Source organism: Leuciscus leuciscus (genome assembly GCF_965113295.1).
Source record: "Leuciscus leuciscus genome assembly, contig: SUPER_11_unloc_14, whole genome shotgun sequence".
NCBI lineage: Eukaryota > Metazoa > Chordata > Actinopteri > Cypriniformes > Leuciscidae > Leuciscus > Leuciscus leuciscus.
Window position 1 is genome coordinate 5,611 of NW_028118533.1, and position 13,943 is coordinate 19,553.

The 13,943-nt window shown below is 36.7% G+C and overlaps 1 protein-coding gene across 1 annotated transcript; it reads right to left on the bottom strand.

Moving 5' to 3' along the window:
• Positions 1 to 5,072: 5,072 nt before the first annotated feature.
• Positions 5,073 to 12,736, bottom strand: LOC309510098 (NLR family CARD domain-containing protein 3-like). The gene is made up of 6 exons (XM_082191185.1): positions 12,584 to 12,736; positions 12,288 to 12,375; positions 11,985 to 12,098; positions 10,864 to 10,971; positions 8,886 to 10,682; positions 5,073 to 7,068 (listed from the first exon to the last, which is right to left on the bottom strand). The coding sequence occupies exons 2-6, from the start codon at positions 12,335 to 12,337 to the stop codon at positions 6,891 to 6,893; spliced, it is 2,247 nt and encodes a 748-aa protein (XP_082047311.1). The 5' UTR covers positions 12,338 to 12,375; positions 12,584 to 12,736; the 3' UTR covers positions 5,073 to 6,890.
• Positions 12,737 to 13,943: the final 1,207 nt, after the last annotated feature.

The following is a 13,943-nucleotide window of genomic DNA, read 5'->3' on the forward strand; positions in this document are numbered from 1 at the left end:
AGATAGACACATGATTTACGTTTCCTGCTTCTGTGCATCAAAATCATACATAATACTGAACTATTCATTCGGGCACGTACATTCTTTCTCCGCAAGAACACAAGTCTGTTCTTAGATCTGAGAAACCACCCAGGAGAACCCCATCACTGCACATTTTGGATGTCTCTCTTCTCTGACAAACACACCTGAGATCTTGGAGTCTTTACTAACGAGCTGATGAGTTGAGTCAGCTGTGTTTGATTAGAGAGACATCTAAAACTGTGCAGTGCTGGTGAAACTCCAGGATCAGGGTTGAGAACCACTGAATTATTATACAGGAACATCATTGGGGAAAACACTGTTGAATAACATGGGGAACAGGAATGTCATTGTAGTCAGAGTGAAACAGACTAAAATTATTGAATATAAAGAAATATTGATCAAATTTAAGGGATTTTTTTTTTAAATGAACACTGGTACCAGATCATGAGATTAGACATTTGTGTACACCTGTGATTTCTGTGCTGAGATTCAGTGTTTACAGAAACTTTTACAAGCTAATTTTAGTCCTAAAATTTACATCAAATGATTCGTCTTACTGAGGACAAAGACATGTGTGACAATCAGCGTTTCATAACTGCAGGATGTTTTACTTACAGCAGCCTTAGCATATTGACATCATGAGCCAAGTAATATTGTTTAACACCAATTACCAGTGTGCACATTAACATTCTCATGTATCTCAAAAAATATGAATTTAATTATTTTTGTCCAGAGTTCAGATAGCTTTACTGCTTGAAAGTCTTTGTAAAGTTAAATTGAACTGCCGTCTTCCCCTGTATAAGTAAGTGCAGCACTCCTGAAAAAGAGTAAGGATTAAAGAAAAATGAAATAAAAGAGAGCGCAGCAGTGCTTCTTTGTTGTTATATTTACTCAGAATGAAGTGCATCACGGGCGCGCACCACCCACTGAAGTGTGCGGTGACGTAATCACGCTGGTATGCCAAGCGAAAATAATTAATTTAATAAATGCACATAAAGCACAAATAAGAAATTGAACAGTATATAAAAGTATTAGAAAAATAACATTTTAGTATATTATAATGGCATTGAAGAAATTGTACAAACAAAAACAGCTTGTACTCCTACATAAGCATCAGTAGCCACGAGTCGCATTAGTGTGACGTCAACTCCCCTCTTCGATTGATTGGCTAGAGGAGTAGCTGTCAATCTAGAACTAGTGGACCAATGGTGACACTTAAGCCTGCCCTAATTTACATGAAACTCGAACTGCAACATTTGGGAAAGCAAGCGCAGAACATAGAAAGAAGAGCGAAGAGAAAAACAGCACAAGCGTACAAAAGAGTAAAATATGAGCAGAAAATGCAAGAAAGCACAAAGTACACAGTAATAAAACCAAGGAAAACATACTTTTTAAGAAAGCATGACCATAAGTTTAAGTTTTCTGCAAAATAACTTTTAATGTGTTTAAAGTTTTTATTCATGCTTGTTATTTCTTGATTCACGCTTATTATATTTTGATCCATGACCACGTTGTTTGCTATTCTGATCATTTTGCATTCATTTTTTTCAGTTTGTGCAATATATTTTTACATGTGTTTTAAAAATTTTGATTCACGCTTATTATTTTTTTATACGTGACCGCTATATATTTGGCGGGAATTTGATCCCATAAACCGGACTCGCGTCCTCGGGAGTCATTCTCCTGAGTCGGACTTGGCAATTAACTTGGCAATCCGAACTTTGTGTACTTGCTATCGAGAAACGCCTAATGTCGGCGCTTGGCTTCTTGTGACAAACACGCCGGGAAGCAAGAACAAGATCTGCTGTATGTCATCCATTGTTGTTTATTTTGCTTTCTTCACGCGAAAATGACATCGTTCCAGTCTCACACAAAGCCCGCCCTTTTACCCATATATGGATTGGCCAGAAGGTGGGCGGGGTTAGGATTTCCCGAGATTTTCCAAGATGGCGCCGCCCATACCCCCCATAAACGGCTCCAAACCCGTTCTTCAGAAAGTCTATGGGTGACGTCACAGACGCTTTGTCCATATTTTTTACAGTCTATGGTTTATTCGAGCAAAAAAGTGTTAATTTGAGCAATTCCGTCAAAGAAGCAACACAAAGCCTGTAAAGCATTGAAATAAATATCAGTAAATATTGGAAACTTAAATAATATAAAGTTAAATCTATTAAAAAAACAAAAAACTTTCGTTTAATAGCCTACTTCCACACAAAGACGCGTGATTCCACATGAAGCCTACAGTTCTGCGCTTTGAGAGGGATGTGGGACACGAGGAGGAAAGAGTCAGAGACCATCAATCTATTTTCTGATATCTTCATGTTTTCTAGGCTACTTGTTGTATAAGGTATGAAAAGCGAATTTAATCTTCCACAACCCAGCGGGCACCTTGACGTCAATTTAACATCAATATGACATCAACATTGATGTCAAAATGACGTCACGAAATAGGTCAAAAATGAAAGTCATATTGATGTCAAAGTGTCGATGTCAATTTGATGTCAAGATTTTGACCTCTGCTGATGTCATTTTGCCAAACAAAAAGGTGAAATGCATGGCCGTACACTTATTACACGCTTCACTTAAAACTAACCAGATTTACTTTATTTAATTTCCGGTTTAATGAAATCATATTTTGCATTTTAAAGTCACCATGATGGTGGTTAGCGTTTGCTTTAGTTGGGCTCTTGACCCTTGACTTTTTAAAGGTCCCCTATTATGCCCCTTTTGACAAGATGTAAAATAAGTCTCTGATGTCCCCAGAGTGTGTATGTGAAGTTTTAGCTCAAAATACCCAACAGATCATTTTTTACAGCATGTTTAAATTGTCATTTTTTGGGGCTCAGAAAAACACGCTGTTTTAGTGTGTGCCCTTTAAATGCAAATAAGCTGCTGCTGCACAACACAGGGGGCGGAGCTTCATGAGCTCGCGCTCAGTCTCAGGACAATTTCATCTCACGGAATGATGATAATAATATCAGAAACTCTCAGTAACGGTGTTCATTTCGACCCGGAGTCGGACAATAATGCCTACAGAGTCAGAGTGCTGTATAGAGATGGAACAGGTATTACGGTTATAACGTATTTGTCATCTGCTTGTATGTATCCACTATTAATAGCCTACAAGTCTGCTGTTTCGGACCAGGTCCGAATGATGATCAAACATATACTGATGAGTTTAATAAAGTTTCACGAGTTCACATCTACATATAATTAGTACAATAAGTTTATGCGTATTTGGCGTGCTGTCCGGGGGGAGGGCTCCGAGCTCGGAGTTAGGCCCGAACCCAGAGTACTCCCCCCAGTCGGTAAGTGTAGATGGAACTGGAAGTGAGGAGATGGGGTGGAGGAGGGATGCTGACAAACTTTCAATGAACAGAGATAGGTCTGCTGTGAATTTATACTCTGTCATTGAGTTGATTACTGATTAATCTCCAGCTGTGCATAATTTGGTTAATTATCTGAACTGTAAACACAGTAAGTTATAAGAAGTGCGCAAGTACATAAACAAATTTCAGTAGAGTTGAGGGAGCATTTTCTTTAAAAAACTAAATAATTCCACCTCGTCTTCAGCGGCTGCCTCAGATTTCGGGAGTAAATAGAGAGAGAGCTATGTGGATTAATACATCCAGCCACACAACACTTACAACGCTTGGGAGACATTCTCGTCAGTGCAGCAGCTGTGAACTCGATCAGGGCGGGTCTATGTTCAAACGGCAGTGTCTGTCAACACTCGTGGGCGGGGCCTGTGCTGTAGTGACGTCACTAAAACAGCATTCTGAAAACAGGTCGTTGGGAGACACTGCTGATGATTTATGGGGATTAATAAAAAAGGAGTGAGTGGATTTTTATCACTATTGGGTGGTTCTGTACACGCACTGCCAACACACATTTATGTCCAAACAGCATGCAAAAGTGAATGTTGCATAATATGGGACCTTTAATATAAAAATTTCTCTGGCTGCTATAATTGTGTGTTTATAAAGCACAATTGTTGTAGCAAAAAAAGCCATGAGAAAATGAGATCAGGTGATGTTGGCTGTTTATTGATGATGACGACGATATCATCATGTAATTGCCTGAATCCCTGATCTTATTCAATGTCTAATGCTATGATTATATAGGACTTGTGATTTTAAAACTATTTTATTCATAATCATTAATGGCAAAAGAAGTCATGTCTAGCAGTGTTGTTTATCAAATAATATACTTGGTTTTTAAAAACTAGTATTTAGTGCACAAAAACCTTTCATCTATGGCATTACTTAGACGCACACAGACATCAAGAAACAGCATATGAATCTCAACAATGGTGACATTCAAACAAAATATCCAGATAATCAGATCAACTCTGAGCATAAAACAAGCTATAAAAAATCCAGCTGCATAATTTGTTAAAGCCGCAATGCATGCTGGGAGATAAGGGTGAGTTTTGATTGGTGGTACCCAGCATGCACTGCAGCATGAAGCATTTCATTGACTGTCACCATTGTTGAGAGTCATACACTGATGGCTAAGTAATAATGTAGAGGAAAAAGTTTAATGCTTTAAATGCTTTTAAAATCCTTTACATTATTTGATAAACAACATTACTCTCATGCTGTAAAATTAAATGGCTTCTATTATAAAACAATATTAAAACCACAAGTCCAATATGATCAAAACATTAGACCCAGAATAAGATCAGGGATTCAGGCAATTACATGATGATATCGTCATCATCATCAATAAACAGCCAACATCACCTGATCTCATTTTCTCATGGCTTTTTTTGCTACAACAATTGTGCTTTATAAACACACAATTATAGCAGCCAGAGACATTATTATATTAAAAAGTCAAGGGTCAAGAGCCCAACTAAAGCAAACGCTAACCACCATCATGGTGTCTTTAAAATACAAAATATGATTTCTTTAAACCGGAAATTAAATAAAGTAAATCTGGTTCGTTTTAAGTGAAGCGTGTAATAAGTGTACGGCCATGCATTTCACCTTTTTGTTTGGCAAAATGACATCAGCAGAGGTTAAAATCTTGACATCAAATTGACATCGACGTCAATATGACTTTCATTTTTGACCTATTTGTGACCTAAATTGCGTTGCCAGAGAGAGCGAGACTAAAAATCACCCGCGCGTGTGAAACGCGCTTTACAAATAAACTTGACGCGCCTTGCATGTCTAATAACAAGCAAAAACTGTGTTAAAATGAATCTGACGTGCAAGTAAAAATGTAGGCTATCTGTCCAACAACGTTTTTCTACTTTACCACAGTAAAGAATCTGAATATAATAGGCCTAACTAAAAGCGAACCAAGGAAGAAACGTTTATAATCCCCTTAGAAAATCGAGACGTGACTGAAGATTTGAGGGGAAAAAACAAGAGATTACATGCAGGGATGAGTCACGATTTTGGAATATTCGATTAGTTTATTTAATTAATGAATTATAGAATATCGAATAGGTTGTGTAATTATTCTCTAAAATAAAATATCCATGTTTTTGGTGCTAATGCGGTGGTGACGCGTTCATATAATTACGTTCTGTAATAAGGTCCTGTGTCCTGAATGTTCAAGGACAAAGTTTTTGCACTTCCCTCCTAAGTTGCACTTCAGTAAATGTGTAGAAGATGTTCACAGATTTAATGTGACATTTGAAGTGAGTTGAGCAGTCTTATTATCCAAATTTTTTGTAATGCCTTTGAATAATATGGGGGACATGAATCGCAATATATCGCAGAATCGAATCGCAATACTTGCTGTATCGCAATATGTTAAGAATCACAATAATATCGAATCGTGGCCCAAATATCACAATACTATCGGATTGTCAAATTTTTGCCAATTCCCACCTCTAGAACCAATGAAATGTGATTTTCAAACTCATACTGATTTAAACAAAATGATTTTACCCACACTGACTGACACATCCGAAGCGTGCCTCAAAGACGCCTCAGACAGCGCGTGATCCCGATATACTCTTATACCTACACAGAATTACAGTGTTTCAAAATATCTGTCTTGGCGAGTATTCAAGCAAACATAATCTGCTATGTGTTAAGTGAACATTTGGTTAACTGTTGGGGAAAAACATCTGATGTGTAACATTATATTAGACCCATGCAGTACAGTAGGTCTGAATATATAGTCTTTTTCATTAATGTTAATCAAACAATTGTGGTACCATGGGGGAAAATAAAAAAATTGGTGTTATTACCCGAGATTTTAAGGTATGGTTGGTAGATGATTTTGTTTTGGAACCTTCAGAAAACGTTTAACTCGATTTTTCTCAAAATTGACTTTGACAATTAAAGTCAAACAGGTGTAGCTCAGTCATGAACATTTGCTCATTGCGACTCATTTTGCCAGAACGGGTCACGTATGTCAGCAGACGCATATGTAAAATCAAAACTGCCTAATGTTACTTGATGAAATGTCGACGCAGGACGAGGTATAGGACTGTGAAGCTTTGGGGGTGTTGTTGGACTTGAACTTCTGAATCCGATCCAGACGTAGTCTGAATATCTAATTTCTAAAAATTCTTAAATCAAGATACATAAGCAATTTTTCAGTATACAAGACTTAACATTTTAAGTTATTGTGCTAAATTTATCTTAAATTAAGAATACAAAAAAGAAAAGAAGACAAAAATACGGAGAAAGAAATGTATTTTCTGCGGGGTAGTCCTAAAATTGACATCAAAGCATTTAGTCCAGGGTTCCTCAAATCCGGTTTTGAAGTGCCGCTGTCCTGCAGAGTTTAGTAAGGTAAGTAACTCAGTAAGGCAGCAGCCCTCCAGTGCCAGATTTGTGGAACCCTGATTTAGTCTTACAGAAGACAATAACATGTCTGACTATGATATACCATAGAGGATCTTACCAGAGTTTCTCCAGTTTACAGTCAGGATCCTTCAGTACAACAGAGAGAAGCTTCACACCCGGATCTCGCAGTTTTCTATTATCCAGATCCAGTTCTCTCAGTTGTGAGGGGTTTGATATCAGAACTGAAGTCAGAGCAGCAGAATCTTTCTCTGTGACTCCACAATCACTCAAACTGTAGAGAGATGAAAATCATACTAGGTAAACACTATGAACTGAAAACAAAAAGCAATAGAAAATTGAGAAAAAATAGACAATTTGTAGATGGAGTAAAGAAAACACTGCACTTGGTCACCAATGGATGGCATTGTCTCAAAATTACTCAGGAACCTTGAGGTAATGGTGTCACAGATTACAATGGGAGAGAGAGTTAAGTGTGAATAAAAGACATATGGGACATGGTGTGGACTCAGGATAACAAACTCTCAGTGTGCAAAAGAACAAGATTCTGAACAGACACGACATATACAACATAAAATTAAACCAACTAACTCCACGCTTTGCTCTAAATGTAAGACCGCATTCTTGGGCTAGAATTTTTGGCCTCCCTTGCAGGTGAATAACCAATAAACATGCTATATGAATATTTTATTTTTTGTCCGTTGTTGCCAGGAAAACTACTTTATAAAACTGGATCAGTGATAAATCACTCTCTTTGTCTAGCATATAATTAAGAAAAATTATTCCCATGACAAGAATTTTACAACCATCAACTGATATCTCAACCATGATAGCCTTTTTTTTTAAATAACATTTGTGCTTTATTATGTCATATTATACATGCTTTATTATATATATTATGATGTCATATTTATAGATTTTGACCTTTGCTTTTTTAGTCCAGTCTTTGGCTCTATCCAGTTGATGTTGTTTACCTCTATTATAAGAGTTGGGCTTTGTTTGTCTGTTTAAAATGTAATACTTAAAATGTTAAAGGATTAGTTCACCCAAAAAGGAAAATGATGTCATTAATGACTCACCCTCATGTCGTTCCAAGCCCGTAAGACCTCCGTTCATCTTCGGAACACAGTTTAAGATATTTTAGATTTAGTCCGAGAGCTTTCTGTCCCTCCATTGAAAATGTATGTACGGTATACTGTCCATGTCCAGAAAGGTAATAAAAACATCATCAAAGTAGTCCATGGGGCATCAGTGGGTTAGTTAGAAGTTTTTGAAGCATCGAAAATACTTTTTGTGAAAAAAAAAAAAAAAAAAGACTTTATTCCACTATTAATTTCCTTCTCTCTGGGCCTCGAGTTAGTTCACGTAGTGTAACAGCGTAGCGCTTCTGTGTTATACGTCACACGTAAGCTCACTATTGGCCGACGCTGGTCATGTGTGTGGTCAAACTTCTAACTAACCCACTGATGTCAAATGGACTACTTTGATGATGTTTTTATTACCTTTCTGGACATGGACAGTATACCGTACATACATTTTCAATGGAGAGACAGAAAGCTCTCGGACTAAATCTAAAATATCTTAAACTGTTCCGAAGATGAACGGAGGTCTTACGGGCTTGGAATGACATGCGGGTGAGTCATTAATTACATAATTTTCATTTTTGGATGAACTAACCCTTTAATGAAAACCTCAACTAAGTAGTCAAGTTTCATTGTCAAATTTGCAACAATAAAGAATTAACTTTTAACGTGGATCAAATCCATATAAATGGTTTAAGTACTAATTCATTTGTAACATTAAACTTGTTTATTTTAAATGAATCCTCATGTTGAAGACATTGGCTGTCAGGTGCTTTAACACAAGTTTGAGTCAGCTTGTATTGTTTCCCAATCACATCTCCCCGTCATTATTCCCATCAATAAAATAGATAAATTCAAATTTTTACAAATCAGAAAAACAATAAAAACAAGTATGCTGCCATATTGCTCCTATTACTGATACAATAAATGTTCGTATGTTTCTTAGATTTATGATCTTTTGATTTTCTTTTGTTTTAACAGTAAAGTGATAGTTTTCACTGATACTTACTGAACTTTAATCACGGGCAGCAGCTTCTGAAGAACCTTCAGTTTTTCAGCTTTATTGTTTTCTCCAACAAATGTATTAATATCAAACTTCTCCAGACTCTTCTCTGATGTCAACAACACAAAAACTACAGCTGACCACTGAGATGAAGAGAGTCTGGCTTCACTTATTGTTCCAGATTTCAGATACTGTTGTATTTCCTCCACTAGTGACTGGTCACCCAGTTCATTCAGACAGTGGAACAGATTGATGGATTTCTCTGGAGAGTCAATGGTCCTGATCTTCTCCTTGATGTACTCAACTGTTTTCTCATTGCTGTCAGAACTTCTTCTTCTCAGTGTCATTAGTCCCTGAAGGAGAATCTGATGAGACTTCACTGACAAACCCAGAAGGAAGCGCAGGAAAAGGTCCAGATGTCCATTTTTACTCTGTAGAGCCTCATTCACGGCTCTCTCATGGAGCTCAGAAAATGAAACATGTTCTGGTAAATCGAGTTTAAACCAGTTCTTAAACATAGACAACAAACCTGGTTCAGAGACTGGGTCAAATACATTTCTGTTGTTGTTTGTGAAGCAGAGATGCACATATAGAGCTGCTAGATGTTCCTGAACACTCAGATGAACAAAGCAGAAGACTTTCGCCTGATACAGGCCTGACTCCTCTCTGAAGATCTGAGTGCACAATCCTGAGTACACTGATGCTTCTGTCACATCAATGCCACACTCTCTCAGGTCTTTCTCATAGAAGATCACATTGCCTTTCACAAGCTGCTGAAAAGCCACTTTCCCCAGTTTGAGGATCATGTCTTCATCTGTCAGGTTCTTCTTATAGTTCTTCTCATGTTTTATGTTGGACTGAAGGATCAGGAAGTGTGTGTACATTTGAGTGAGAGTCTTGGGAATCTCTCCACTCTCTGCTTCACTCAACATCTTCTCTAGAACAGTGGAGGAGATCCAGCAGAACACTGGGATGTGGCACATGATGTAGAGGCTCCTTGATGACTTCAGGTGTGAGATGATTGTATTGGCCAGACTCTGATCACTGATTCTCTTCCTGAAGTATTCCTCCTTCTGTGGCTCATTGAAGCCTCGTACCTCTGTCACTCGATGGACACACTCAGAGGGGACGAGATCGGCTGCTGCTGGTCTAGAGGTGATCCAGATCAGAGCAGAGGGAAGCAGATTCCCCGCAATGAGGTTCGTCAGCAGTACGTCCACTGATTTCTTTTTGTTTACATCTCGTAGAGTCTCATTCCTTTGAAAATGTAAGGGAAGACGACACTCATCCAGACCATCAAAGATGAACAACACTTTATATTTGTCACTGGATATTTCCATTTCTTTTGTTTCAGGAAAAAACACATGAAGAAGATCTGAAAGACTGAATGTTTCACCCTTCATCAGATTGATCTCTCTGAAAGGTAGTGGAAATATGAGCTGGACGTCCTGATTCTCTTTGCCTTCAGCCCAGTCTAGGATGAACTTCTGCACAGAGACTGTTTTTCCAATGCCAGCGACTCCCTTTGTCAGCACAGTTGTGATGGGTTTGTTTTGTCCAGGTAAAGGTTTAAAGATGTCATTGCATTTGATGGGTTTGTCCTCTGTTGCTGCTCTCCTGGATTGTGTCTCAATCTGTCTCACCTCATGTTCATTACAGATCTCTCCACTGTCACCCTCTGTGATGTAGAGCTCTGTGTAGATCTCATTCAGGAGTGTTGGGTTTCCCTGCTTTGCTGTTCCCTCATTCAGACGCTTAAACTTCTTCATCAGATTTGATCTAAATGTGTTGAGGACTTCATGGCTGCAAAATTCAAATTCCATGTTACATGTATTACATAAGTTAAATATAGAGATAAATATATAGAGTAAAATGTCTTATTTATTCTCTGTATCATGACCAAGAACATATCATAATATTTAGGAAATGTGTTCATTATTAATGTGTATTAATTTTGATCTCAATCTAAAATTCCACACTTTACCTGACACCAGCATCCCTGCTTTCATTAAAGTCCTGTAGTTGATTCATAGATTGGTCATTCTTCTTACAGGCGGGTTTTGTTACTGCTGATCTTTGTGGTGGGATTGAACTGAAACATCATGAAGAGAATCAAGAATCAGACACTGTGATATTGGTGGATTTATTTTACATCACCTGAATAATTCTAACAGTTTCAACTAATTCAAATGCACATTAATAAATCAACTCCTAAAGGGCACAACTGTAATAATACTAAAAACAAAAACTATAAGTTTGACAATATGTTGTATTAAATATTGTACATATTAAATTAAAATAATACATTGTTTATTGATTGCTTATAATTTAACTTCATGCCAGTTGTCAGAGATATTTTAATGGTGAGAATAAAAGTACCGGTAGCAAAATATAAAAAGAGAAATAAACAAAAAACTACAATTACAAAAGTTTTTTAACTAAATCGGCCTCACTATTCTTTTCATAAGAATCAACAGAATAAAAACAGAGTCCTAAAATAGTTAAAACCATCGCATTTCCTTAAAATATGCTTTAAAGATAGTGGACTCTGTCATAAGAGGCATAAAGGAGGATCTTCAACTGATAACAAAACCTTGTGCCTATTTGGCAATATGTGCAGATGATATGGTCCCAGTGATTATCTGAGTAGAAACAATGTTTTCTACCAACAACATGATTTATTTCATTAAGTTTAATTTTATTACATTGATACCATTTGTTGGTAATTTTTGGAGGACTCATTTTGGAGGAGGTTATGATGGGTTTGAGGTCAGAATATATAGGGCATTATTTGAGCTCTGAATATAAGGCCTCCACAGCAGCACTGCTGCACATTACCTGGAGTTCCACAACGCCCAGGTACCAACAAAAATAACTACAGTCCATTTAAAATGTACACAAAAGCTGGGTGTTTAAAATAATATAAGCATCTCATTCAATAAAATGCTATATCTGAGTCCAAGCCAAAAAAATGAATTTTGTAGATATGTCTCTCTCGCATCAGGTGAAGACAACAATGTCTAGTATGAATATCATAAACGCAAAATACAAAAACACCATAATATAAAAATGCCAATCATGTATTAATAAAAATGTTATAGCTACCTGAGATCAGCCTGTGTATTGTCATTCTTAAAATCTATTAGCTGACCCATAGACCTGTCACTCCTCAAAGACACACAGCTGGGCGCTGGTTCTGATCTCTCCTGATGAACTGAACTATAACAGAACAACGAAACGTAAAAACAAAACGTTTTAATGGAAAGCACTTGAGGAGGGTTTAGACATTGTTTTCAAGAAATGTCCTTTAAAATAATGTATTAAAAAAAAATGAATGTCACATTATTTTCTTCAGGAGACATCTTTTTTATTATATAAAAGGTTAATTAATGTGTTTATTCATAGTACCTGCATCCTTTAGAAAAATCTTCATCTCTGGATGTTTGTCTGTCATCCATGATAAAGCGGAACAGTAACAGTCTGATCTCCACTGACTCTGGGTGGAAATGACAAACAAACACAAAACTAATGTAATTAAACATTGTTAAACATCTTTATAATTTATCTGACTAGATCGCGAGAGTTGGAGAAATAGATAGAGATATTTTGATAAATCATCATATACACGATACACAAAATAAACCTCGTTCATTTCCTTTCAGAGAAGATATTAATGTGGAAGTCACCTCGAGTGCACGACTAACCTTTATCAAAATGTATCTAAATAGCCAACCGATTCACAAACTCCTCCATCTGTTCCACCGAGTAGGCTAGCTACACATAAGAAAGGAATCGACTATTTTATTAAAATGGCGAAACATCAGCTTTCTTTTACTTTCGCTATTATCTGTGACGAAAGGGACACGTGATTAAACTTCTGAAGTCACTATAATGTTGGTTAGTAAGTAAGTGTTTTAATGGTTGCCCTTATTGGCAAATGACTTGAGTTTAATCACCAGTAAGGTTTACAGTTAATAACTCCAGTCAGTTTTGTGTGCTGATAAACTCAAAACAAACATATTTATTACACGGATTATTAATGCATTTGTAGGAGCCACAGCAGATTATTCATACCTGTGTTCGCCAGTAGAGGGCGGTGTGCGCTGTGTAGTGAAAGCGGGTGTGCGAGACAGGCGTGCAGATCAGGTCACCTGTCTATATCAGTCAGTAATAAAACATTTAAGCGTTCATTAGCCTATTATTCCACATCTCACTTAAATAGAATCTATCTAGCACTACTTTCTTCTTATTTAATAGGCAACTCTAAACCACTTCTACATTCATCCTCTTCTTCACATTCACTAAATAAACTTAACTATATAATGTTGCCTTTGGCTTGCTCAGTTGGGGATATTTTGGGGATATTTAATTTAATTTTATCAATCAATAAATTCCTCTTGAAACAAACTTTGTTGTATTATTTTAATTTAATACTGTGAAGCTGCTTTGATACAATCTGTATTGTGAAAAGCGCTATACAAATATACTTGACTTGACTATAGACCTCACAACATTGACCATGAGGAAGGATCCTTCTTGTTTAGCTCCAGTCTTCTTCTATACACAATTTTTTTTTGTGTGTGTATAGTTTCAAATAGGACCTACATGTTTACCCCAAACTCTGTTATCAATACTCTGTTTTCTATTTCTATAGGTTTCTCGAAGGAAAACATAATTCATTATCTCTAAGTATTCTAAACCTATCGTCTGTCCATGTATTTAACAAACCTATTCTCAAACACTCCATAACTCCATGAACTCACAGAGGATAGAGACCGAAAAGAACCAATAGTGTAAAATTAAGTATAATTTAATCATTATACTTTTTTATGTACAACTGATGCTTTATTACATACTTTCTTTTGAAATTGTCTTTAGCCAAAATAATTTTTTTGTTTGTTTGTTTAAAAAAGCATTGTGTGCCGTGTTTGGTTTCTTCCTATTTCTGATTACAACAATGGACAAAGTCACGTCAGATGCATGCATCTATATCCCACTCTTAACCCGAATTACTTGACTTTACTAGAAAATTGCACGGAAACCTGTTGTCTTAAACCATTTAAG

What these genes read in the sequence shown, in the direction of transcription:
- LOC309510098 (XM_082191185.1), bottom strand. Translation starts at nt 12,337, where the DNA reads ATGGATGACAGACAAACATCCAGAGATGAAGATTTTTCTAAAGGATGC. An exon ending in GATTTTTCTAAAGGATGCAG is followed by an intron (nt 12,099 to 12,287) that starts GTACTATGAATA and finishes GTTCTGTTATAG; the next exon opens with TTCAGTTCATCAGGAGAGAT. An exon ending in AGCAGGGATGCTGGTGTCAG is followed by an intron (nt 10,683 to 10,863) that starts GTAAAGTGTGGA and finishes TGAATTTTGCAG; the next exon opens with CCATGAAGTCCTCAACACAT.